The sequence below is a fragment of the Channa argus genome, chromosome 2 (genome assembly GCF_033026475.1).
Source record: "Channa argus isolate prfri chromosome 2, Channa argus male v1.0, whole genome shotgun sequence".
NCBI classification, from domain to species: domain Eukaryota; kingdom Metazoa; phylum Chordata; class Actinopteri; order Anabantiformes; family Channidae; genus Channa; species Channa argus.
In genome coordinates, this window is record NC_090198.1 from 7,699,722 (window position 1) to 7,726,920 (window position 27,199).

A 27,199-nucleotide genomic window follows, 5' to 3' on the forward strand; every position below is an offset into this window, starting at 1 on the left:
ATAAGTGAAAAATAGTTGGACCGCAGTGATCAATGCAGCAATAACTGCTTATTCAGGCCTTTCGAGGTTTAAAATGATATGCTAACAAAGTATGAAAGGACAGGGACGGCATTTAATCTGAGAATCTCTCTCTTTTTATTTCATCTATAATTCAGGATATGCTACTGAATATAACCTTATTATTTATATGTCTCGTTGGTTCATAGCACAGATGTTGTCGTACTGAGGAGCAGGTGTTATTAACCCTGACCGCATTTTTTCCGTTCATCTATCCATTATCTGTAACTGCTTATCTGGTTTAGGCCTATTCCAGGTGTCATTAGTTGAGAGGGGGGTACCCCCAGGACAGGTCACCAGTCTTAACTCAGGGCCAACACACATTGACACACACAGACAGAGAGCCATTCACACCTAATATCGAGACACCAATTAACCTAACATGCCTGTCTTTGGACCCCAGGGAAACCCCCCCAAGCACAGGGAGAACATGCAAACTCCACATAGAAAGGTCACCACCTGCAGGTGGATTTGAACTAGTGATCTTCTAGCTATGAGGCAGCAGCGCTAACCCACTCCACCACTGTGTTACCTACCAAATGTTATAATTCTGTTTTTATTTGAGTTCAGTTTTCCCCAAATTATACAACTTTACTTTAGGTCTTCACCAAGAGACAGATTTTCAGTGGGTGCAATTTTGACAGCTTTTTTTTTAAATTTTTTTTGACATTCCGGAAGCAAATATGTAGATTTAAGCTGCTACCTACTGCATTTTAAAAATGCCTGGATAGTATTACTGCCTTAGGACATAAAAAGATGTCACATTAGTGTACTACTCATTCTTTAGTCCAGTGTTTGACTCACTGACTGGAGTTGGGGAGACAACTGTGCACATACAGTTCTACCTGACTTTTCTGATGTCCAAAAGTACCTTCCTCCGAGTGGAGAATGAATTCTCACACATTGCTGTGGAGATGCTAAATGTTATAGCTTCCCATCAAGAAATGTATCACTTTGTGGATTGTGTGTTACAAACTGGCTGTAGCCAACTTTGAGCTACATTCGCTGAATCTGTGATCCATCTCTCACAACATGGAATCAATAATGCTGTAATACAGTCTCCTGTCTTCTCCTGTTTTGTCACTAACCCTGTGACCTGTGATTTACATAACCACACACACATCTATATGTATGTTTACTTGGCACTGCGTTTGGCGACTGTGGGCCTCTGTGATGCTAGAACCGTGTCCCACACCTTATTGTACTCCTCGTCACAACAGAGTTTCTGTACACAAGTCAGCATCTTCCCTCTGTAGACGCGTGTTTGGAGGGTCCAGCAGGGTAGAACCTGTCTGCATTGACTTGGCAATAAATGGAAAAACTGGGTTCAGTCATCTCTCGCAGTGGGCCCAAAGCTTCCACTAATGATCCGTTCAGAAGACACCACAGCATCATTCTCAGTTAGAAGACATGTTATGTCATTGAAGGATTTTGGATTGACTGACATAATGGCAAGATGTCCCGTCAATCTTTGTTTAAGAAAACAGAACTTAAACACAATGGATGTAAGGTATCTCATCACCCAGTTTTTTTTGCAGTCTTTCCACACATCAGAGCAGCCCCATCAAATACCTGCCTTAAAATCATTGATGCATCCAGTTTAGTGGTATTCAGTGTTATGTTAATGTCTGTGCATCAACTTGGCAGCTGTTGCTATGATTAGCAGGCACTCTGTGGCTTTTTATGACTCATTTAAACATCAAATGACAATCGATTTCTTTTCACATCCAGTGGGTTCAAACGCCTCTATCTAAATCCCCTTTCCACTACTGACACGCCTCTCCCGCTCCTTCCACAAAGGAGAGCAAAAGAGATGCTCTTTCGAAGATTCATGTTTGTGAAATCTCCAATCTGTTTTTTTGACGTTAGAAAAACCCACAATCATATAAGCAACCAGCATCCGTGACCTCGGAGTTGGGCTGAAAAACATAATGTTGCATTGGCGTTGCATTCAATCCAGTCTCAGTTGTGATACCAAGCTCTTGAAGCAAAACAGAAACGGTGGAATAACTTCATACCAACTTTATTCTGGCTGATAATAACAACTGTTTTACTACATGAAAAAGCTGGCCTGTTCCTGATCACTTACCTGGGGTCGTCCCTTTGTTGTTTTGTTGTTTCAGTTGCACACAGATCTTAAGATCATTAAGAGTAATGGAACCATTAGGCCTAATCAATAATGCATTTGTGTTTTAAAAAAAATATGCACCCTGAGTGCTACACAAGGAAAATTCTAAATTTGTTTATATAACAATGAAGTGTTATCACAAAAATGTAACAGAGTGCAAGTAAAAGATATGTAAAATAAACTTGTAAAATAGTTTGAGCTCTTTTCTCTTTAAGCCTTCTTCCTTTTTCTTGAACTTTCTCCTCACATAATCCTGTTAATCCTGTCCTGTTAATAAAAAATTAAACTGTATTCATCCTTTGTGTTTTGTAAGTTGGTTGAACTCATTGGCATAACATTTAAAACATTATGTAAGACAGCAGGAAATGACTGAGTTTGTTCATTCACTGAACAACTTTGACATTTTCTGAAGTATACATATTAAACATATTTACTGATATGTTTTACATTATGAAATACTTGCAAAATTTACAACATATAAGTAGAATCTGGTGTATCAAGATATTTAGATACAAAACAAGACCAATTTTAAATTTGTACTGCAGATAAGTTACCTAGAAGCAAGGGGGTAAGCTAGACTTCTGTATCTAATGAACAGATGTAAACGTGGTAATGATCTTTATATCAAACTATAATAATAGAGCATATTATTAATAAGTCCTATGCTTTCGTTAGTTTTGATTAACTGATTCACTGTTACATTATTATTATTAAACAACACCAAATTCTGTTTTAGTCATACATGAAAATCTATACATAATTCGAAAAAATCCAAGAACTCCAGAAATGAAGGTTGTCCTGGTCTAATACGTTTTACATATTTTTCTAAAAAGGTTTTCTGAAGGCAGATCCTTAGATATTGGAGTTTTTATGAAAACTGTTATCTTCACACCGGGGCTGCAAGGAACAGAAATGAAAAACTGCTTTGTAGGAGATGAAATGTGAAGAAAGGGAGTGTGAGAGACTGAAATGAAATATAGAAAGGAAGACAGCAAAGGGGAATGGAATGAGATGAGGGACATGTGAAAGATAATTAGAGAGACAGAGAGGTGAATGACATCAGTCCAAATCCAATCTGGCCATTGACCACACAAAATCAGTAAAATGGGAAAAAATTTTACACAAGATGGACATGATATTACATCGATGGGGCTGTTGTATGACTATAATCAGTGCTCTGTAAAAATACTGTAGGCAACAAAGCAGTTTATTTATGATTATTGTCACAAGATACTAAAGCACATTGGACAATACATTTACCTTTTTTTTACAAGGTTAATAACAGCCAGGAAGCCAGTGAGTTTAGCTTAGTATAGCAACTTGGGGGTTGTTACTCAAATAAAGTAGGAAAAAAAGCTGTAGAAGGTCATTTAGTACATTACTTGTTAAATAACTTCTGCATTACTTTGCAAATTCACGTGATGTATTTTCACATAGTTGCCAGATGGCATAACGCTAAGCCAAAATCTTTATTATGGTCTTTAATAAAATATCATAAACACTGTATATTAAACTGTGTAAAACAAGTTGGCTTAATGCTTAATACAAATATGGATTATCTCAAAATACCTACACGTTAGCTAGATGGATGTTTCCCCTTTACAGCTGTAAGTTGCAATATCACTGTGAAAGTAATATTGATTCTCTCGTCCAACAAATAAGACTTGTTTTTTAAAATGTCACTGTTTTGACACTTTAGGGACACAAAATTCTACAGTTAAACAAATCTTTAGTGTAATGTACATGCCGAACATTTTTAGATTGATTCCAACATGAATGGCGCTAGTTCTGCAGATTGGTGTCCATGTTATGATGTCACTTCACCTCTGGGTGATCAGTAGCATGGCAGCAGTTGGAATACGTGGGTCCTTACTGCTGCTGTCATCTCAACAGTGACCGAATTAGTTGAGTGAATTCCTCAATAGGAAATCAATGCTCTGCACTGTCATTAGGACATCTTAATGACAGCGTACCTCTTGGCCTCATTCTTTGTCTTGCTCTTGCTCTTTCCTACTCCATTGTCCCTTCTGTCTCCTTTCCCTTTAATTATTACATGTTTTAAAAGATTTTCTACCTGTATTTGCCTTTAGCCTTTCCTTAACCTTGTTGATGCAAAGCAGAGAAACAATGATTACATTTACTTTTGTCATTGTAACTGACTTAGACATCACTTTTAACCTTTTTAGCAATGATTTAATTCGCCTAACCATCAAGGCAAAAAAGGATTTAGGACAGAACTGCTTAACAACTAATAAAAGATGAAGTCAATTTAAAATGTTCAACAGTGTGAAGAAGACCTTAGTAGTACGTGTCTGTGTGTTTAACAAGCCGTGCAGAAATAAAATGATGTCACTATATCAGACTATGCCAGTTGGCGTGGACAGATATCCTGTCCTGTAGTTTTAGAGGTGGTTTTAAGCACATGTACTGTATATGCAAACATTAGCTCGGCCGATGATGTTTGTAAGCTGATAATCATTTCTTTTTTCTCAGAGCTCTGGGCATTCATTAATCAAAATCAGTTTAACTTCCCACTGACACAGATCCATGGCCATTGGCTGATCACAGTCGGGTTGATTAATACTAATATCAGTGGCATGTCTCACTGGCCTCTAGCACTGGTCTCGATCTATCACTGCTCCAAGAAGGTCAGAACACACTTTGATCCAAAATAGCTGATGCATGAACTGAATGGCCTTTGGACTTTAATATTTGTCAAAGGAAGCCCCCTGGCTCATGGAGAGTGCAAAGCTGTTGTTTTGTTGTATGCACAGTGGTTAATGTTATTGTGTGCTCACTGGAGTGTGTTATTATGTGATGAAAAAATAACAGTGTATGAGTCTGAGGTTCATGTTCTCTCTTTTGGTGTGTGTGTGTGTGTGTGTTTGCTCGTACATCTGAGCATGTTCCAACTCTGTAAGCCAAATCAGAATGTTACATTGTTGGAGCTTTGTCAACAAATATCTGGTACCATCCCAGTGAACAGAACAAATATAGCACATACCATTTGGTGGACAAGGTTTATCCCAAGAATCTTTGCAAGATCTAGAGAGAATATATATGTTGCAGTTTGATATTTTCTCTGGAGGTGTTTCTTTTCTTTTCTGAGGTTTTAGTAGGTTTGCAATTTTGTTTTGTGCCCAATTGTTGTGTAGTTGGATAATTGTGTAGTCTGTCTTATTTGAGAAATGCTTCTATAAAAGGGTGACATAATCTTGACTGACACTCCTAAAGGTCTTTCTAGCTGTGACTGCACCTACTCCCACAGAGATAATGAGAATGTTGACTGTACCACTGAAACTGTGCTGACCATGGTTATGTTTTTAGTGCACAGTTCTTTGATTTTCACCCAGAGATTTATTTTAAGTAAAGCTCTTAAAGTAGGTTTAAACTTTTATTTAACACTAATACACAACAAGCCAATCGCTACCTGAATTGTATTGTCCGTTTCCTCTTACGATCACTGTAGTTTTTTACTCCCGTGGCGCTGCTCCAGTCTTAGGTCAAATGTGTTAAATGAAGTCCTCCCATTGTTGACTGCTATAGCTTATAGGAATAGATTGACAATGTGGGAAATGTGCTTGCTTGTCTTTTTTGGAGAATTAGGTGTGAAAACTGTTATGATGGTACATTAAATACAAAGCTAGAAACAGCAGGAAGTCTGGCTCTGTCCAGAGGTAGAAAACCCTGCCTAACATTACTTCTTAAGCTCACACATTAACATGTTACATATTTGTTGCTAGGCCAGTGTTTTTGTGGAGTGTCCGATGGTTTTCTGGGAACTTACGGTGTGTCGAGACAGAAGCCAAACATGCAAGAAGTTCTGCTAAAACTGTGATTTTGAATTGTAATTTGACCGAGCTCTGCTGTACTGATCGGCCATGATTTTTCCTTTCTTTCCCCCCTCTCTTTTTTCTTCTCCCCTCTCCTCCTTTTTTGTTAGAGTAAAGATGCCGGCATCAGGACTCTGGTCATGTTGGATGAGCAGGGAGGTAAGTCATCAGGGAGAGATCACTAAACGCTAGTGCTCTAACAGCTGTTTCACTTTTAATCTTCTTTACCTGCTCTCTCCTGCTGCTTACTTATGTTGTTTAATGAGAGAGTCCACAGCAGCAGCACATCCGGTATAACACTGTAGAGTGCCAGTGAAATTTAACTTGACCTTTGTGGCTTTATAATTCCAAAAGCAGAAGATCAATTAATTTCTTTGTGAGGTTCTGGCAAGTCTAAAATTAACCTCAGCTGAAGCTATTGTGGCTGACATGATTATACTGGATGTGACCATTGAGCTAGCTTACTGCTTTGCCACCATATTACTACACTTCAATATATTGGACTCTCTGAAACCTCCTTGACTTGTTTTCCACAACACTGGACTGACTGAGTAAGAAGTCAGATGTCAGCTGCTAATAGATATATTTTACATTTATCTTTTTTGTGAGATAAAATAATTGGGATGGTATCAAACACATTCCCCCGCACCAGCTTCAGGACTGCTTTGCCCATGGCTTTTTCCACTATTAAAAATCAGAAAGGCACTGCACTGATTCTTCACATGCAGACTTCCAACTAACAGGAGGAGCTTTTTAAAATCAGAAAAAAATGACTCAAGTAGTGACATTCAAATCTGTAGTTTCCAACCTTTTGAGCGTGTTGCCACCAGACGAAAAAGAGGAAAAATAAAAGTTTGTAGGAAAAAAGACCCTTATCATAGGCAACGGCGTGATGTTGAACAGACTGAACCCCCAAGAGCCCATTCCCATCCCCAGCTGTGTAGTGCCAGTCCAAGCCCAATAGAAATTGGGGAGCGTTGCGTCAGGAAGGACAACATGCAGACAACGATCGGCTTTGGTGACCCTGAACTCACAGGATAAGTCGTAAGAAAAAGAAATTAATTTTAAAGAAGTTATTATACAGCTCATATAACTGTTAAATTGTTTGTTGCTTTCAAGTTGTTTGGATACTCAGAAGTACTTAAATAAGATAATGGTTTTAAAGCCCTCTTTAGAAGAATTTCACCTACGTTCTAAAAATTCCAAAAGACGTATTTAGGAAAGGATTGGTCATTAGTCTGAGCTGTGACTGTGTGGCTTTACAGGAGCAGATGAACTCAGACAAAGTGTGAGGAAAAACTCCCTTTGTCTGCTGTTGGAAAGAGCATTAACTCTAAAAGGGTAAATGCTTGAAGTCACATTTTCGCTATTTATATCCACATTAGAGTAGCTGGTGTGTATATATTAAACACACATTTACTGAGTGTAGATGAGGCCTTGGTCATAGTGTGTGTGGAGTATATGTGCATATGTGTTACCAAAGGCTTGTGCATAGTTCCATGCATGACGGAGCAGCCTAATTGGCCTGTCAAAGGAACAGATAGCCTGTCTCCTCCCTCTTTGTCTTTCTTGCATTCCTCCTGCCTTCTTCCCCCCAGAGTACGACCTGACACAGTGCACAGCTCCCTGGTGTTAGCACAGGACAGCAATCAATTCACAGATTTAAATTACCTCTGCCTCTCAGCTAATGTCCTCTCTACCTGATCCGCCATATGTCACTCTTGGTTTCTTTCTCCTTCTTCCCATCGTATCACGTCCCGTATTTCTCATTCCTTTTCTTTTTTCCCCTTTATCTTTTCTCTCCTGACCTCCACTTCTCTCGTTTTTCTCTCCCTTTACCTGGAGAGAACTTCCCGTCTTCATTCTTTGTCTATCCCTATCTCCGCACTCTACACCTCTGTACTGCTTACAACGACTACTGACTTGCTCAAGCCTCTACCATTAGAAGCTCTTGCATGTATATTATTTATATCATGAATCTCCTGTAGTACTGCCAAAGAAAAAAGACAGGCACATTTACACAGACACAAACCCACACACACACTAGGTGATACAAAGGAGGAGACTTGTCATTGGTTGCAGTGATGTATTACCTGAGGTGGAGGACTTACTGCAGCTAATGAGTCCCTCTCTGCTTGTTATATGCATGTTGACCTGGCTTATGTCTAAGACAGGGCTAATATTTTGCACTTCAGTGACAGCACACGAATATGGTGACTTGCTGCATTTCAGCTCAGAGAAAGAAAACACATGTTTGATTGTAGCTTTTGCACATCAGTATCTTATTTCCAAACATGACACTGTGAAGGAAATACAATTAACATGTGAAAGGTACTTGTAGAAAAGATTTAAAATGCACTCATTACACATTGATTTGAATCAATATATTTTATAATTGTTCAACCTGTGACTGACTGAGTCTAGGCCACACAGTCTACTTCTAATTTTCCTTCCTCTTCTCAATCCCTCACTTTACGTGGGATCACTGCTGGAAGCCACTTAAGCCCCTTTCAGACACGAACTCTAAAGAATGTCAGGAGGGTCAGGTCCAGACATTATCTGGAGTTTTCCATTCAGACATGTAACCAACACCAGAAGATAGTCCGTGTAAGATGCGTTCTAACCTGTGAAGAATTACTCCGGGCTTGGGGGTGGGACATGACACAAAAACATAGCTGCGGAAATGACAGTGTTTTGCTTTGTAATCTGGTTGTATACCACAGAATCTCATGCTGTTCCTTGTATTTGTTTGACGACTTCCAGGTCTGCCCTTACCGACAGATGTTCACTGGTGTCCTGTCTGTAAGCTATTAACCAATGACAAGACCTGACCTTGAATCAGAGCCTTTTTCGAGCTCTGATAGCTCTGCATTGATTAGTCACTTGGTTTTAAGTGCGCTGTCTGACATATTGTCAAGCACGTATTTGTGCCTCTACGAAATCCACTCTTAATTTCCATTCTCACTTCTCTCTAACTTGGCTTCTGGTATACTTGAATGTGTTGTCCCTGTAAAATTTGCATCAACATGGCAGGCGTACATTTCTCCCTATTTTTGCCTTTCACTCTTTCATCATACACTTGATTCCACTGGTTTGCAGCAGTGTTCATAAAGCCAGAGTGGCAGCAGTAACACCTGAAATAGGTACTGCTGCTGCCACACAGATGAAATACTTACTCAGAAAAGCGGTTTGTTCCTCACGATGGAAGGAGAAAACAAAAGCGATTGGAAGAATATAGAATCCAAGGTAAAATTTCTGCTTTGCCTTCTGCTTTGCTTTCTTCAGCTAGACAAGATATTTAGCCTCTTGCGCTGTAGCGTAGACCAGCAGGAAAAGAAAAATCTAAAAAGACAACTTTATTTCACTCCTCTCATGCCTTTGTCCTCACCAGAACAACTTGATCGTGTGGAAGAGGGCATGAACAAGGTGAACGCAGACCTGAAGGAGGCCGAGAAAGATTTAAAAGATTTAGGACAATGCTGTGGTCTGATATGCCCATGTATTAAAAAGTAGGTACCGGCCAGGAGGTCCATGGTCTTGCCTGTCCAGTGCTGGTGGTGATGGTGATGGTGGTGGTGGTGGTGGTGATGTCTGATGTCTCTCTTGTCACAGTCAATGTCTTTTTTTGTCTTTTCTCCTTTGTTTCCCCTCTCTACTCCCCACCTCCACTTCCTCCCACTTGCAACTTCTTCCTCCTCTCTTCTCTTCTCATGTGCTTTCTATTGCTGGGAAAAATGACAATGTGTTGGTAATCAGAACAACTGGAGCGCATCGAGGAGGGGATGGACCAAATCAATAAGGACATGAAGGATGCAGAAAAGAATTTGAACAATCTAGGACAGTTCTGTGGTCTATGTTCATGTCCCTGTAACAAGTAGGTGTTGCCTCTGACTGCATGTGTTTTAATGCCTGCCTACCTGCTTCTCTATCCATCTACCTGCTTCTGGTGTGTAGAGCATGGTGAACTGTGGTGTGAGCGGTCAGGCCCATAGCCACAGTAACACACTCTGCGAACAGGCACCAGCACTGCATGCCACGTGGACGGGTTTGCTCAAGTTAGGACTGAGCAAGTGTAAGATAGCGTCTGCATGCATGAATCACAGACATGTGCACAATAGGTCCAATGCCACTTTTTTTTTTTTTTTTTGCTCTCCAGCCTCTATGGCTGTTATCATCCAAAGCCCTTCATTCCACATTGGATGAGAGATTCTTTTCCAGCAGGTAGCAGCATCAGCAGGGATCCGGGCCACAGCAGCCATCATCCCCTCAAAGCCTCTCAAGGCACCTTAACCACCGCAGCATGATGCATCATGCTGAGTTCAAAGTTCAGCCTAAGAACCAATCATCTAGTTGTCTTCCGTACTAAAATTTCCTCTTTGTGCCCATTCAAAACCTTCTTAATGTTCTTGCTTTTGCAGTGCAATTAAATGAAATTGAGCTCATTTTCAAAGGCCAGCACATACAGTATTTTAGTCTAATCAAGGCTCTTGTGTCGTAAATTTGATGAGAATCAAAGCATTCTCCTGATTTATTTTGCAATTAGCAGCTATTCTAATCACATGACAATATATTACACAGCTTGCAGCCAAACATACCCACAGCCTTAGTCAAACAATCTGACCTTAAACTTATAAAACGACATTTACTCAATATGTTTATTGTCTTTTCCAGTTAAGCACCACAATAACAGAACAGGATGGTTTTAATGGTGTGGTGGCAAGAAGTCAGCATAGGATACACAGTACTGTACGCAGGTTAGCATTACATTGTTCTCATCCTGACCCCTGTCCACCACAACATTAATACCACCAGGTGCTGCTTCCCCTGTTTCCTGTCTTGAAGCTATGTTAAGCTGCCACTAAGCTAACATACTGACACAAGAGTGATATCAATCTTAATCTTAACTAAAAGCAAGACGATAACTGTGTTTTCCAAAATGTCATACTATTCCTTTATGTGTACTACTATTCCTTTATTTTTTTCGGATGATTGGGTATTTTACTTGAATGTACAGTACACTATTTGTTATACACTGCAAGCAAGCTTTAGTATAGTTTAGGGTGTTCTCCAATTGCAAATGTTCATATGTGAGGGGATGCAACTTGTATTTAACATACTAGTCCTTTAACTTTCTGATGACATGTACAGTACAGTGTACTCAAAAGAAATTAGAGTTGCACCAACTGCTCCATCTGAACTCGAGATAACAGGTTGTAACCAAAGATGCCTCAGCTGGCTCATCCCTCTCCTCCCCCAGGGTTGTCCCACTGTACAGAATGAAATATCATGCATGAGTTAGGCAAATGCATTTCCTGAGCACACTCAACTTTTAATGTTGAAGCACATAAATCTTATATTTGTACTTTATTTATTATTTATTCATATTTGTAATTTTTGGAAATTGGATTTCTTATACCAGCTTTGCCAAACTCCTGTATGATGTGTTTTTCCAAAGCCAAACTATGGCCACTGAGTCATGTCTGTGCATACTATACTCTGGGACCAATACATGTACTGTACACACTCTCTCAGAGCTATAGAAAACACATGAGTCTGACAAATCAAGAAATAAATGACTTTATTGTTTTTTTTGGGGGGGTTGTGTTTGCAGCAACATATTTCTTAGTCAGTCCTCTGTAATTCAATCAGGTGATTCCTTAAATAAAACCAAATGTACATTCAAGACACCATACAGTAAATAAAGTCATGTATTGGTATAGAATTGTTTCGCTTTCTTGGGGAAACAGAACCAAAAAAGCTTTATATTATTTATAATAGCTGCTGAGGTTAAATGCAGTACATTAGCAGATTTTTTACCAAAAGAAGATGCTTTTCCCCAAATCAAGTCTAAGATGGATCTTGACTGGAGTGTCTGCATTATTCGGATCACAGTAATCGTTTTTGTAGAAGCTGTGTTTAAAATAGTCACTAAGTAGTTTTAGTATGTGTGAACATTTGGTCCCTTTGGGTCCATTTTGAGTCTGCTTCCATGTGTGACCATTCTGGGTCCAGATCTTGTCTATTCTATAGCTCTTTGGTCCTCCCAGTCGTGAACCTCTTGTTATGTAACCCTGTGGTTGTGTCATGTGTTTCAATTTTATCTCGATTCGTTCTATGGGAAGCCCTGGGTCAAATCATTTTTGCTTGTTTTTAAACTGTCTGGAGCACCTGATAGCTCTGATTTACCACCTCAGGAAACACTGTGGCATGTAAAGGCTGTTTACTCAAATTTAAAACAGCATCCACTTTGTTGACTGTGTTCCTCAGTGGTTTACTTAACTGTGAGGTACTCCAAGCATAAAAAACTATTGTTAAGAGTGTATCATCCCACAGATGTATCCATCCACATGAAATGAAGGGCTGATCACAGGATCACAGCTATTAACAAACTTGCATGCAGAATGTTCATCAATCACTTATTTTATTTTTTTTTGGTTGCTTTTTTCATAATGGATGTAACTGGCTTTCTTTAAATGGATACAGCATGTATCTGATCCTGTTCCTCTACATGTTTTCCCTTCCAGTTTCAAATGTGCACTATGTTTCTGCCTCGCATGTCCTCTCACTCTGCATGTTTATATGTGTGTGTTTATGTCTCCTCTGTCTGAAGTCTGATCACTATTTTCTGTGTTTGTGCTTTTTTTGTATGTGCTTGTGGGAGAGGTTTTTCTGAGTCTTAATTACCTTCTAACACAAGCCACATGTGAGCTTACTGTCCTCGGATGCAATTGATCTGAATGTTAGATCAATTATTCACTAACAGGCTGTAAATGCATGTATGAAACTTCATCATACGTGGCTATTATGTTGCTTTTAGTGGGCTCATTGGCTTGAAACTATACTAAGCAATGTCTCTTATACACATTTTAATAGTTGAGTGCTAGAAAATGTGGTTTTACACAGACTTGCATATACACAGTCACACTATCATGCACGCACAAACACACATACACATGCACATACACAGCCACAGAATATTTACTTTTGGCTACATTCACAAACAAATCACAAACAAGTGCATACACGTAGATATACACACAAATGCATCTACACACACACAAGAACTTGGTATAACAGTCACATTGGCCCTGACCAAAATGTATGTATGGTAGGATTAAGAGCGGGGGCCAGGCCTGGGGAGGGAACCAGGATGGAGTTGTAAACAGCCAGCCAGGTGCTCGAGTCATGGACGAGCGTGAACAGATGGCCATCAGTGGGGGCTTCATCCGCAGGTAAGTGTATGTATGTGTGTGCATCTTGATTTACATGTGCCCCTCTCTGTGCATGCCACTAATGAATGGTTGTGTATGTGTATGTGTGTATTTTATTGAGTGATACTCTTTGTATTCATATTTAGATAATTTACATATCCTGGAACAGATTACATATTTAGAGTTTAAATGTAAAAATGTTTAATTTTTAAATGGAAAATATGCCATTTTCTAAACTGTATTTTCATATGATTTTGTTCAGGAATCCATTTTACACACACTACATTGTTTCTGCTTGTACTGACATGTACTGCACATGTATAAAGTGTGTGAGGCCTTTGTATTTGAGCATTACTCAAAAGTTCAGAAAGAAGTTCCGACATAATGTTTGGCCAATAATTAGTCCCACTTTATCCTTCTGTGTGCTCCAGGGTAACAGATGATGCCCGGGAGAATGAGATGGATGAGAATCTGGAGCAGGTGGGCGGCATCATTGGAAATCTGCGTCACATGGCCCTGGATATGGGCCAGGAGATCGACACCCAGAACCGCCAGATCGACAGGATCATGGAGAAGGTACTGTAGAATGAGCAGTGTAGTACTGTCATTAAGGATATGAAATATCAGCCTATATGAGGGGGCATTAGTCATAAGGAATTGCATATCTTTGCTGTACCTGCGACCTGAAATAATACATATTGATGGAAAACAGGTATTTTCAGTTGTTACTAGGCAACAGCCTCACCTAGTTGTTGAAATACCAAAGTTTAATCTAACATACCATAAACGTAGCACCTACAGAGTTTACATTATGATATGTGTGCTCCACAATATGGAACTTTTTTCAAATTACCAAATTGGTAAGAAAGACTAGTTTATGAAATAATAATTTATTGATCTGTTTGTAGTAATGCCCGAAGAACTATGTGGAAAAGAACAAGAAATACATTAGACATACACATTGAATTGAGAGAACTATTATGAACAATGTAATGCAAGAGTTGTAAGTTAAACAAGTAAATAAAAGGCAACAAAACTAGAAAAGACCTAGTTATCATACAGTGTATAACAGTAAACTGATATTTATCATGGATTACATTAGGCTCTGTAACAGTAGATGCAGCTGTGCCAGGGTTTGACACACTAATGGAGAAACTCTGACTCGTGTGCCAATGAACAATTACCATGAGTGACGATCTGAGTGCTATTTGTGCAGTAGGTTAAGTACATATGTATCTCTCTGCAAATGTGGCACACTCTCAAACTTCAAATGTTCACATTTCTTGAGCGTTATCTAGCTGAACTGTGTAAAAGCCAGCGTTTTTCTCTTTCAGGCTGATTCCAACAAGACCAGGATTGATGAGGCCAACCAGCGTGCTACAAAGATGTTGGGCAGTGGCTAAACTGCAGCAAAAAGTGCTTTCATCCCACTGTAATGCCAGGCACCCTATAAAACAGCAAACTCCAACTAAACACACTCCGGTGCGCAACACTAACACCCAGAAACCACTTCCTTTGCTCGATTTAAGACACTGCAAAGTCATGCTTTTATTGTGATACTTGTAGAAGTTTGCACACATGCACATATCATGCTTTTCCTTCATCCACCTTCATCTCCGTTTTGCCCAGTTTATTACTTCCCTTCATCCATTCTTCCCGTTATTGTCAATGGTGTTCTGTGCCGTTGCTCATTTGTTTTTGATAAAAGTCTTAATATTCCCGTTACACAACATCCGCCCAAACTCTCTCCACACTGTAAATAGTGCTTCCGAAATGGCTTCATTGACTTAGATCACTTGAACTGTTCTCTTCGCCCTTTCTTCTTTTTTTAAGTCTGTGTATTATATAAACTGTATGTACTCCCTGTTCCTCTTTCCATGTCAGTGTTTTAGTGTTGACCATGTGAGGCACACCGTGTATTTATCAGTAAAGATGTTGTGATGCTACATGATTAGGTAACAGTGATTTACTATACATATAAAGTACATACTGCCCTCACAGCTTGTAAACTAAGGCCACAAAACAGTGTTATTTATTGTGGTGAACCGCTCAGACCCTAGAAACATAGGAGGACATAGATACATGGTTACAAGCTTTTGTAAGTATCTAAATTACTTAAATACAAAAAATACCTTTTTAGTGCACAACTTTATTGTTGGAGAGGGATTAAAACAATATGTTGCCATAGATTGTATAGTACATTTTCCTCAGGGATCTAAATCTACCCATTCAAAAGCAAGTCCCACCAATCAGCCACAACATTAATACCACCTGGTGTTTTTGTTGTTGTGGTGGACAGAGGTCATCATGGGCACTCTGACTGGTCTCTGGCTACACAGTCTCTTATGCATCAAGCTGTGATGCATTCTTGGAAAGCATGAAATCTTTCCCAACCACAACCTTCAATCACCAATAATGTTGTGGCTCATGAATAAATTGTAATTCATAAAAGTGATTCATGTTTGTATGAGGCTCTGTCTTTGTGTCACAATTGGATTTGTATGTGGTCTGAACATTATTGATGGGGCTCATGTTTAACCATCTGGCAAATTACCTTTTAGTTGACCTGCGTAGCAAATAATGTGACTAAAGTTCAACAGCAACCAATCTAACTGGCAGAGTTACAGAGGGGCCAACAACCTCTTTACGCACTAGCTAGGGCTGCTTTACCTAAGAGTCAACCCTCGCAATACCACGTACCGCATTACATGTGATATGCATGTTCATCTGCTGCAACAAGAAAATAAATAATTCATTTATCTAAGCAAAAACATCCAAAAATGGCAACTGCATGCTAAATTTTGTATGCTGCACAGAGGAAATGACCAATTTATCTGCAATACTGCCACTCATTTTGTTTCATGTCTCTATACCTTTCCAGTTCATTACTGTAAAATAATATCTTGGGAAATGCCAATAAAACCATTATGACTGTAGAACCAAAACGTGGTTCCTTTTTTCAGTTAGATAATGTGGTAAGATATTACCTACAATGAACTAATCTGACCAGGTGTGTTGACTGTATGAAGTAACACTTCCAGATTATTATTATTATTATTATTATTATTATTGTCATCATCGACATGTTTTATGATGCAGAATGTCACAGATGAATTTTGCAATTTCTACCAAAGGTGATTAAAATTCCTTCTCTGATTGACAAACAACAAAGAGTTTTATGACTGGGCTTAGAGAAAACCTCAAGAATGTTCCAATTGCAGTAATTTCCTTCATTTTTTGTAAGATTATGCTAAATGTTTCTTGCTTGCTGTTTCACAGAGTGGAAAGCTAAGACTAACTACAGGTTAGAGCTTTCAGAATGTGGAGCTGAATGGGTGAGTGTGTAGCAGGGATGTAAGAAAATACCAGAGAAACCCGGCCAGAGAAAGAAAGAGATGGAGAGAGAGGGGAGGAAAGATGTGGAGCAGCACATTACACTAATGGACATCTACTGTGGTGCCCTGGGCTTAGGGCGGATTAGAGTTTATCACGTCACTAAGAACAGTAACACACACGCGCGCACAAACTTGAATCCACAACAGATACACGACCAGCTAATCCACTATACATCGGTTACATCCATTACGCTCCCCCTGTACATCCATGTCATGTGTATACATATATACAAAAAAAATGTAATAAAATAGCTGAATGCTGTAAGTATTCTTGACATAAAAAGCTTTACTATATAATTAGTTGTGGTTTATAACAGAATTATGTTCTCATAAAATAGTAATATCATGCTTTGCAAATCTTAAATCTAATCTTATCTTAAATCTATCAGTTTCTGTGCTTGTCACCTATTATACATATATATTTGCTGCTGGAGCAGTAAATAAAAAAGATATTGTGTTGTTAATCTCCGAGAGTTGAAGAGCATAAACCATGAGCTCCATCTGCTGGTATTATCCATCTATGTAGTCTACTGCATTTTCTGATTTTAGTTTGAAAATCTGATAAAAAAAATAACCCTGATCGTTTCATCAGGTTAAGTGGTTAAAGATAATGATGGATGGATCTTCTCTGGGTCAGCCATTTATTTTGATCATAAGTTATGATCAGGGCTTCTATACCTCAGGTTGATTGGCCATACAACTGCGCCATTTTTTATCTATAGATCAATCCATATTCATTTTGAATGTGGAAATATAATTTTAAATTATCATCACGTGGTTGTTATGCGCTGTAATGTTTTTTTTTTTCACAACACAGTTGTAAGAATAGTATTGAAATTGACCTATCAGCAGGTTGTACGTAAGAAGCGTTCGGCTATCCTCGTCAGTCACGTGACACACACCGTGTACCTTCGCCTCCGTCCGCTCTCTGTCTTTAGCATAGTGAGGTTAGCAGCTCCACTGCGGTACTATGTTTCGAGCCGTGTTTAGACTGTCAGCCACGGGGGCCCGGAGTCTGGTCCGATCACAACCCTCTTACTCAGGTAGGACTGTCCGCAGAAAACCTGACGTGAAATGAAAGATTATGTGCTAATACAGTGACTACAGCACGTTCGGTCGCATTGCTACCTAGCTTACCTAAGCTAGCTGCTGCTGCAAACCTAGCTTAATGTGGGGTGACATTGGGTTATTATTTACTAGTAACTTAAGTCTTTGTGGGCTGAAAGTATTGTATTTTTTTATCTGAACGTTTCATAATAATTCAATGAAGAGGCGCGAAATTAAATTTAGCGTAAAAGTCACGACCTTGTGATGACCCTAAGTGGGTCGAAGAGCGTCAGTGCTCGCAGATTATACGCATTTTATATCGAAAGTCTGTATTGTCTATATTAAAGACACTGTGGAAGTTTAATACTACAGTTATTTGATGTCTCACTTGTGTCGATGCTCTCTGTCGCCCAAAGTGTCCTGGCCTTCCCTGGTTAGATCATTGTTGGATTTTTGTTTAGTTTGTCTCTGCAGACCCCTGATGTGCAATCTGTGCTTTTGAACATTTTGAGTTTAACTTTTGAACTATAACGTTGTTGAATCGGATGCGTCACAAAAGTCACATTACTCCGAGTCTTTAAAGAAACTGAAAACACCTTGTTTACTGAATTAGGTTTATAGTCCTGTAATATCTAAAATATGTGGGATGGGATGAAAATGACACAAATCACCCTAATAAATATAATCTGGCTGGAAATGTCTGACTTAATTTATATTCACATTTCTTGAAGCACTAGCACGTTGTTTTAGACAGATAACTTCTTGTGCTAAATTATGGAATGAGAAACTGTGTGCACTTACGTTTTAAAACATCATAGTCAGAATAAAACCCCATTAAATTTTTTTTTATTTTTTTACACCATCATAAAGGTTTTCAGACGCATTGGTTTTACAGCTTAATAATCTTTAAGTGTATGTGAGGTTATAACACTGAAATGTACATCACTGCAGCTGCTGTATGGTTAAAGTATATGTCACATTTTAATGTTACTATTACTACTTGATCTTACCTTTAGTGTGTTTGATGAAAGTTTGAATTAATTAAAACTTTTGTTTAAAGGAACGGCATTGAATATGTGCTTTTTTCTAAATTTATTTACTGAAATGTATTTGTTGCAGGAAGTAAAAGTGACCTGTAAAATAATCCATTATTCTTGTTCTTCTATTACTCTTGTATGAGATATTTAATGTCTAAATTACTGTTTACTGTCAGTTTTATATTGTATTTTTATTTAAGCAAAGTTGTATTTCACAGTCACCTTGATATTTGTAACCATAGTTTAATAATAATAATAATAATAATAATAATGATAATAATAATACAGTATGATAAAGATTTACTGAAGATGGCTCTGTTTCTGTGTCATAATTATAGCTCCATTGGCTTCCAGATGTTACTCCCATAGCAAAGTTGAGACAGATGAGGAGTTTGATGCCCGTTGGGTCACTTACTTCAGTAAGCTTGACTTGGATGCCTGGGAGCTGAGGAAAGGTGACTTTGTTCACAGTTAACTTGCATAACTTCTCTGTTTATCATTTCCGTAGTTTCAACAATATTATGGTTCGTGTGAATGTCATGATGAGAAAATTAATTTTAATTTTTCATTATATTAATGCTTCTGTGATGTAATTGGACATTTTTAAATGATGTTGATCTAAAGGAATGAACACCCTGATTGGGTATGACCTGGTACCTGAGGCTAAGATTTTGGATTCTGCACTAAGAGCTTGTCGGAGACTGAATGACCTGGCCAGTGCCATCCGCATTCTCGAAGCCGTCAAAGTGAGTGACAGTCCCTTAACTTCACAAAGCATCTGTCATACTCTTTTCACTGACCTATGTTTTAGTTGAGATGTATAACTTTGGATGGATCCAGAAGCAGAGTCTTCAGAAGAATAAAACAATGAAAGTTAATTAAAACCAAAAAAAATCGACATCCATTTTGGCAAATGCAGACTTTTAAATATTGCTGTTGATAAAATGGCCCTTATTTGACGGTGACATTTTTCTGGTCGCAGGACAAAGCAGGGCCCCACAAAGACATCTATCCCTACCTTATTCAAGAGCTGAAGCCCACCCTGACAGAACTTGGCATCTCAACACCAGAAGAGCTGGGCCTTGACAAGTTATAGACAACTTGCTTCCGGCTGAAAAGATATTTTGTTCCTCTTTCCTCAGGTGACTTGATGCATAAAGAGAGGAGCTCTCCTAAGTCTCACCAGTGAAAAATGTCTGTTGTTAATTACACTCATGCTGTCCTGGTGTGTACAAAGTGGTGGACTTAATAAAGAAATCAGTAATTGAAGAGTGTGTCTTTGGTGGTAACTTGTTAAATCTATAAACTTTACACCACGTTCAAATTTACATTGCACCCATACTGTTATTAAATGTAATTACTTGTCTGTGTAATAATGTTTGGTTTTGTAGATACATTTCATACATCACATTTCTATTTTCATAGCACAGCCCATGTGTTCGTATGATGCTTTGCTGCTGCTGCTGTGGGCCACTGCAGATCCAGAATCACAAACTTGAGAAATTGTAATTTTAACCATTTCTTCGGGGGCAATCAAATCAAAAAACTGCAAGACTTAGGCTTTTTTCGTCAGCTTTAGATTATCAAGGAGACTTACTCAAGATAGCATTAAAATAAAGTTTTATATTTGTGAAACCATTGTCCATGTTTTCCTTTTGTGGCCAGTAATTCATGTTGTTTCAAGTCCATGTTGTTTCATTTCATTTTTGATCCTCAATAGCAGCTCTTCTTTTTTACGGAAAAGAAAAGTAGAAATACAGGTTTAGATCTAAGGCTGTCTGAAACCCAATATACACAGGCCTGGTTTGTGTGCAGATAAGGTACAAGTACTGGGACAATGGGCGGATTTGGGTCCACGTGTGCAGACAGGTGGGAGTTAGGTCAGCAGCTGGGCAGGACAAGAATAACAGGGTCTAAAATGATAGCAGATGTTAGTGGACAGACAAACCGGATGAACTATGTAAATGTCTCTATCAAATGTTTATAGGAGAAGGACAATGAAAATGTTTTTGTATGTACCATATTGAAAACCCCATTCAGACAAAGTTCTTATTATGGTATGAAGAAACAGTAAAAGCAATGGCTGAATACAAAACATGACTTTGGAAGAAGCAGTGGTTGAACACGGTCTGCATGTGAGCACAGCAGTAGCAAACCCTTAATTTTTTCCGAATTAAAAATAAAATTCAGTTTTATCAAATTTGAAAATAGATTTCAGATAGCATTGATATAGTTTCTATAAGATTTATTAACCACTGATTCCCAACACTTGGGCAAAACATGGAGAAATCCTGCATAACGTTACCCTGAATTGTTTCATTATCAAATAAGTTTGCTGTATATAATTTTGAAAGTAATTTGCAAAAAGAAAAAAAAACTTTTGTTACTCTCGTTACCATAGTTTAGTAATTATTAAAATGCTCTAAAACAAAACAAAACAAAAAACATCTTTTGAATTATCCCGTTACATTCATGTACCTTGGCGTGGGACTTTTATTTTGGAATCCTCGCCCGGAAGTAAACCTGTCCGTCATTGTTAGCATAGCTGGCTAATAGAAGTACCTACCTGGCCCGAGGAAAACAAGTAAATCCCTCTGCGGTGGGAAGCTTTTCATCATGGCTGTGTTATGGACTAGATTGTGACAACCAACGCCAAGATGATGAACGACATCATAGAGGAACCCGAGAAAGACACTCTGCTGGAAGCGCTGCCAGAGCCACAAGTTTTGTCGGTAATATCCTGCTAACGTTGGACAGACACAGAAACTGGGAGGCTAACTAGCTTAGCCTGGGATTATTTTTGCAATTGTGATGTGACAAATGCTTAAGAAGAAAAATGTCTAGACACGAGGCTTTGGGTCGGTGCTAAGTTTGAGTGTTTTGAGTTTTTTTTTTTTTTTTTACTAGAACCCTTATATTTTATGATTTCTTCCTCTTGATCGACTTCTGTCAACACTTGGAGGAGTTTTAGATCTTTAAAACTGTAATGTTGGGCTGTTGTGCTACCACATCTAGGCTCGAACGTAAGCTAACTTACAAGTGAAACAACAAAATGAGTTACAGAGAAATACATAAACTAATGGGTTTAATCGAGTTTGTGATTCAACACTCGTGTTAATTGGATGACTCTTTAGGACACCAATAAAAGTTGTATTGTCTTGTTGTTTAGCTATTTAGCAGAATAGTATTGCGCAAATGAAGTTAGTGCTTTACTTGACTTTCCTTTCTGTATCACCAGGGTCCCAGTGGTGGCACAAGACCTAAGACAGCTGATGGAGCGATAAGGCCAGTGGAGAAAAGAGGACCTTACATCATGTCCAGGGCTCCAGCCATCCACCTCAAATTACGTAAGCATCTTCTTCACTCATCCTAACTAATGACACAGGTTATTATTATGATAGTCTGGAGGTCAGATGTTATTACATAATTGTTGTTTTTACCAGTTCAGCTGTTCATACTGTTACACACAACACAAATGGGACATTTAGTGATGACATCCAACAACACTCAGTGGTTCGATCCCCAGTCCTGGCTATATATATCAAAGTGTCTCTGGGCAAGACACTGAACCCCAACAGCCCTTTCCCATCCGCGGCTGTTCAGTGCCGGTCCAAGCCCGGTACAAATTGGGGAGGGTTGCGTCAGGTAGGGCTGTAAAAACTGTGCCAAATCAACATGCGGACAATAATACGCTGTGGCGACCGTAAACTCACTGGATAAACCGAAAGGACGAAAAAAAAAAAAATCTCTGAATTCGTGTGTAGAAAAGTAGTCTATGCACTTTTTATGACGACATTCGCTGTCTGCTTCTATTGCATCCAAGGTCTTATAGTTCTTGATATAACAATTCACTTGGCATTTAAACAACAGACAGTGAGAAGAGGTGATGTTCAGTTTGGTGCATGGGAAGCCACCATAGTGTGAGTCACACTGACCAATGATATATTTCACAAAGTCTTTTGACTGAGTGTAAAGGAGTGAAAGAGAAAATGAAGAAGTTGTTGTTGGAGCTGAGTTTGCCCCTCTGGTTCCTGAAAACATTATTGACTTTTGGTGTTTCATTACTCACTAACTTCTAAGAGAACTACATTATAACTGTAGTCCAAGTATTGTTACAGTACATAATTAGGTAAGATTGTTAGCTTTAAAAAAAAGCTGTGTTTGAATGAACTTTTATAGAATGACCAGGGTTGGTCTCATAAATTGGGCACTCCCTTCTTCCCATTCTGTTCTCACGATAAGCACAGAAAATGTTTCTTGTTCGTTACATACGTAGAAAAACACAGGGAGATGGTAAGGAAAGCACTGAAGAAGAAGGCACTCTCACCAGGTCCACCAGTGATGCATCAGCCCAGACAAGGACCCAAGAGGTAAGCAGAGGAAACTTGAGGAGGAAAAGGGAAGCTGCTTTTTATTATCTCAGTGCAATGCAAGAGAGGAAAGATTTTTTCTTTTGAGCATTTTTTGTTTTAAATGTTTCTGGTTCTTCTTTTAGGACAGTGAAGTATAACAGGGGCTATGCTGCTTTGAGTCAGCATTCTGAAGACCCTTTGGTTGCACTGGACTCAGACAGGTAAATTTACAACAGGTGTACAAATTGTTGTCCAGTCCTTTTGTGATTATTATAATGTGTTTTTCTATAAGTGCAGTGGCTATATGCCAAAGCACAAAATGTTTCATTTGTGTGTCCATGAAATGAAACTAAGGACACATTCTGTAACTAGTAATATATGTGTAACCAGCTTTATTACATTGTATCTTGGCAGACGTTTCGTGTTTTCCCCAATCTGGTGTCACTAAACATTTTTCCTTTTGACATATTGAAGTTTTTAACAACCTATCCTACATGTATTTACAGTGACGAGGAGATTGATTTTGAGCATTATTCCTCAGGATACTCCTCAGCTGAGGTGAGTGGTCCCCCTCTCTGCACATATAGCTGACTGTAGCTGTACAATAGATAGGAATCTACCTTGCATGAACAGTGGCACCACAGCAATATGCAAACTTTCCAAATAGTAAATAATTAAGTGGTTAAAAGAAATATTTTTCCCCCCAATGTGCTTATAAGAACACTTTTTTGTCCTTTCGACTTATTCTGTGAGTTCACGGTCATTCACAGCAGATCATTAGTCCGCACGTTGAATTGGCACAGTTTTATACCGGATGCCCTTCCTGATGCAACTGTCGGGGGTTCAGTGTCTTGCCCAGGGACACTTCGACACGTGGTCAGGAAGAGCAGGGCACGAACCTCCGACCCCATGGTCGGTGGGCCAAGTTGGCTGTTGCCCCAGGTAGCCACTGCTGCCCCACACTATTAGGACACAACTTACATTCATTAAACATTTAAGTTTCTGTCTGTTTATGCAAGCATTCAAACATATTGTGAAAACAAAAGCTACTGAATACCTGTTCATGAGTAAATGTTAGAGTAAAGGATGCATTTTATTTTTATCTCATTGTTACCGTTGGCCAGTTACACACACTGGGGCTCTGGCTATTCCTTTACCTTAGATATGTAGTCAGAATTGTTTACACTGCTTTTAACCTGTTTAGTTCATGAAGAGACTCAGAGGCCCCTCTAAAACCATTATTATAACTGATATTAAAACTGAAATAAAAGTATTTATCTCTCTTCATTTTTTTTAAATTGGTAACACTAACAGAGGACTGAGTACTGACAACCTAACCTCCACCCAACCATTTCATATCCATCCATAGACATATGTTTTCATTGTCTGGCTGTTTAGGTAACTTTATGTACAAATTTGGTTAATAACAGAGAAACATACTTGTGGCGTTTTTAAAACCTCAGTAAGATGTTCACCAGGTTTAGTCACATACCTCTGCTCTGTAGATGTGTTTTAGTGAGAACCCTGTCTTTTCTCTCCAGGTTCATCCTGATTTAAACAGGCAGCTGCTTAAAGACGGCTACCGTCTGGATGAGGTTCCAGATGATGAGGACCTGGACCTAATTCCACCCAAAGCCATGGGCTCTTCTATGTGCTGTTGCTCTGAGGCACTGTCCTGCTCCATGCAGTGATGCTGGTGCTGTAACTTGAACTCTAGAAAGGTTTTGCTCCAGTTTTGGTCTCTGACTTAAGTCATGGCTGCCAAAGGCCTGTCTCTGATCCAGCTGCACTGCTGGGCTACTGGACGTTCTGAAGCCAAACTCCAGTTCATGCAGGACAAGGCATGTGCAACAGGTTTGCAACAGCAAGACGTAAGAACAGGCCTTATGCACTGTGACCCCAAAGCTTGACCTATTTTTTTACTTTCCTTTTTATAGAATTACCATGAAATGCTAACTACACCACTGCTTGAAAGAGAGTGGCAGAGTAATTCATCATTTGAAATATCTTTTTGTTAACCCAGTGGAGCGCTGGTTACTGTCACTGCCCTCTGGTGAGCAGGTCTGCAGCCCCTACACCCTTTGTTGAATTTAATATTTCAGTAATTAACTGCATTACATTAAAGCACCTCACTTAACAACTAACATTCCCTCAGCACTGTTGCATTAACTGACAGTTTTATTTTTTCCTTCACAAATACTATTAGCTTCATTCCACAGTTGCATGACCACCGCTTGGGGAAAACATGACCTGTTTCAACAAAAATAACAAGTACAATATATTTTTTAACATGAACACAAAGGCACTGACCTAAAATTGTATCTGTAGTGTTAGAATGAAACCACCTGACTTTTTTATGGCTTATGTATAATGGTAATTATTTTTTCAGCTAGTGTTGATCTCTCAAAGCCCTGTGAGGGCGCGTAGAACATAACCCAAGACAGGGTTATTTTCTGCTGATTTCATACTGTTTTTGTTTTGTGTGTGAGAATATACAAAAAACTGAAGTTTACACGTTGTTACTGAGCAAAAGGCTACACACCAATGAAAATGAACTCATCTGCTGCCTCCATAAGATACACAAGGATTGGAAAAACAGACTGGAAAGTTTTTAGGTAGATATCCACTTACACAAGGTTGCACTACTGGGACACAAAATGTAAATAGAGAAGTTACTGAAGCGCTTTGGTCGAATTGGTGATATTTGAATAGATTTGACTTTAGATTCTAATCGTTAAAGCAAAACAAAATACATCAATATTCTGTTAGATTTGTATATTTTTAGCATTTCCTTTTTTTTTTTTCTTTCTTTTTTTTATTTCCATGTCTCGTTTTCTTTTGGCCACTGTACCTGTTGCATTTTTGATTCTAATATGGAGGATCTAATAATGGTCATTATTGTATCATCTTTTAACACACTACAGTGCATGTGTTGAGCAGATTTGAGTTATTTTATTTATCTATCGTTATGTTTGCTGGCAAAACTAAAAATAGTTGTTCCAGATTAAAAACAGTAAACCAAATTTACAGTTCAGTTAAGGTATTTGCTTGCCTCTGTTTTTTGTTAGGATTTTGAGAGGCTGAAACATATTTATATACGTCAGCTAATATTTGTAATGTATGAGTTCAGGTTTTCTGCACAATGTGCTTTTACCTGTTTACTCATGTTACTGTCAATGCTATGTTTTACTGATAAGTGAAATTTTGTGCTTTAACAAAAATGTTCAGTATCTGAGCAAGTGAATGATCACTTTACTCTAGATATTTTGTGTATGTTTGCAACTAGACAGTAATTTGCCTTTCACATAGATTTGTAAGACAGAACGTTCGGAAATTGCACAGTTTGTGTGCGTAGAGGTTTACGTCAGGTTGTTACTGCTGTTTTACTTAGCTGCAGGCCACACTTATTTCTTATCCTGGGTCATATAATTAAATGCTATAGGAGGCCACCATAAAGAAATTAAGGATTGGAAAGAGTATAATATTTTCTGCAAAGAATTAATAGGAACCTAAAATTTTACTCCAGAGTTGGGATCGATTCACAAATTTAGAAGCGGACTTTGTTAATCCAATGATAATTGAGGAATGATGAACCCAATGTGAAGAAAACACTAGGTGTTGAAAATGTTACAGTACATTGTTTAAAAAAAAAAAAGGTATTGCACACTATCTACTCCTACTAGCACTCCACAGTTGTATCCTTCATGATGTAATAATTAAAGCTGATTCTACTCTTAGACTAAGTGTGAGTCATTTGATACAATTGTGATCTATTTGCTTTAAATGTAACATCAGAATTTACAGTGTGTAGACCCAGACGCTGGCCCTGGCTCTGCACGATGGTTCTTATGTACATAAATATTGCACTTAATATCAGTGGTCAGTAGCAAGTACACTTGACTCACCTGTACTATGCAACTTATTGGGAAGGTCTGCTTCTTATACAGCATTGTGACAATATAGTGTTAAGTGCTAAATAATATAACTTGTTTTGATGTAAATGTGATCTTTTGTATTCTGTTGTTTGTTTGACATAATTAAATGAAACTCACATATCTGCTTTCTTGTGTATGACTGTTAAGCATAAGATTTTTTCAGTCACCTCTTCACTACAGAGGTGGTGTGTGACTGAAACTTGG

The 27,199-nt window shown here is 38.6% G+C and overlaps 3 protein-coding genes across 3 annotated transcripts in view; all 3 read left to right on the forward strand.

Annotated features, from left to right (window-relative positions):
* LOC137111397 (synaptosomal-associated protein 25-A-like) overlaps nt 1-16,174 on the forward strand; it is a 34,283-nt gene extending 18,109 nt beyond the window's left edge. The window contains exons 4-8 of the mRNA XM_067495090.1: nt 6,129-6,177; nt 9,775-9,892; nt 13,131-13,250; nt 13,661-13,805; nt 14,564-16,174. Coding sequence (XP_067351191.1) covers nt 6,129-6,177; nt 9,775-9,892; nt 13,131-13,250; nt 13,661-13,805; nt 14,564-14,632 — 501 coding nt within the window. The 3' untranslated portion in view covers nt 14,633-16,174. The remainder of the gene's footprint in view (nt 1-6,128; nt 6,178-9,774; nt 9,893-13,130; nt 13,251-13,660; nt 13,806-14,563) is intronic.
* A 1,333-nt stretch (nt 16,175-17,507) lies between these two features.
* LOC137111413 (cytochrome c oxidase subunit 5A, mitochondrial-like) lies at nt 17,508-19,977 on the forward strand. The gene is made up of 4 exons (XM_067495091.1): nt 17,508-17,667; nt 19,047-19,163; nt 19,333-19,454; nt 19,691-19,977. The coding sequence occupies exons 1-4, from the start codon at nt 17,595-17,597 to the stop codon at nt 19,802-19,804; spliced, it is 426 nt and encodes a 141-aa protein (XP_067351192.1). The 5' UTR covers nt 17,508-17,594; the 3' UTR covers nt 19,805-19,977.
* A 1,249-nt stretch (nt 19,978-21,226) lies between these two features.
* On the forward strand, nt 21,227-26,797 carry fam219b (family with sequence similarity 219 member B). The gene is made up of 6 exons (XM_067495092.1): nt 21,227-21,440; nt 21,947-22,055; nt 22,985-23,078; nt 23,204-23,281; nt 23,567-23,618; nt 24,602-26,797. Exons 1-6 carry the CDS (start codon nt 21,366-21,368, stop codon nt 24,749-24,751), a joined length of 558 nt encoding a protein of 185 aa, XP_067351193.1. The 5' UTR covers nt 21,227-21,365; the 3' UTR covers nt 24,752-26,797.
* The last annotated feature ends 402 nt before the right edge of the window (nt 26,798-27,199 follow it).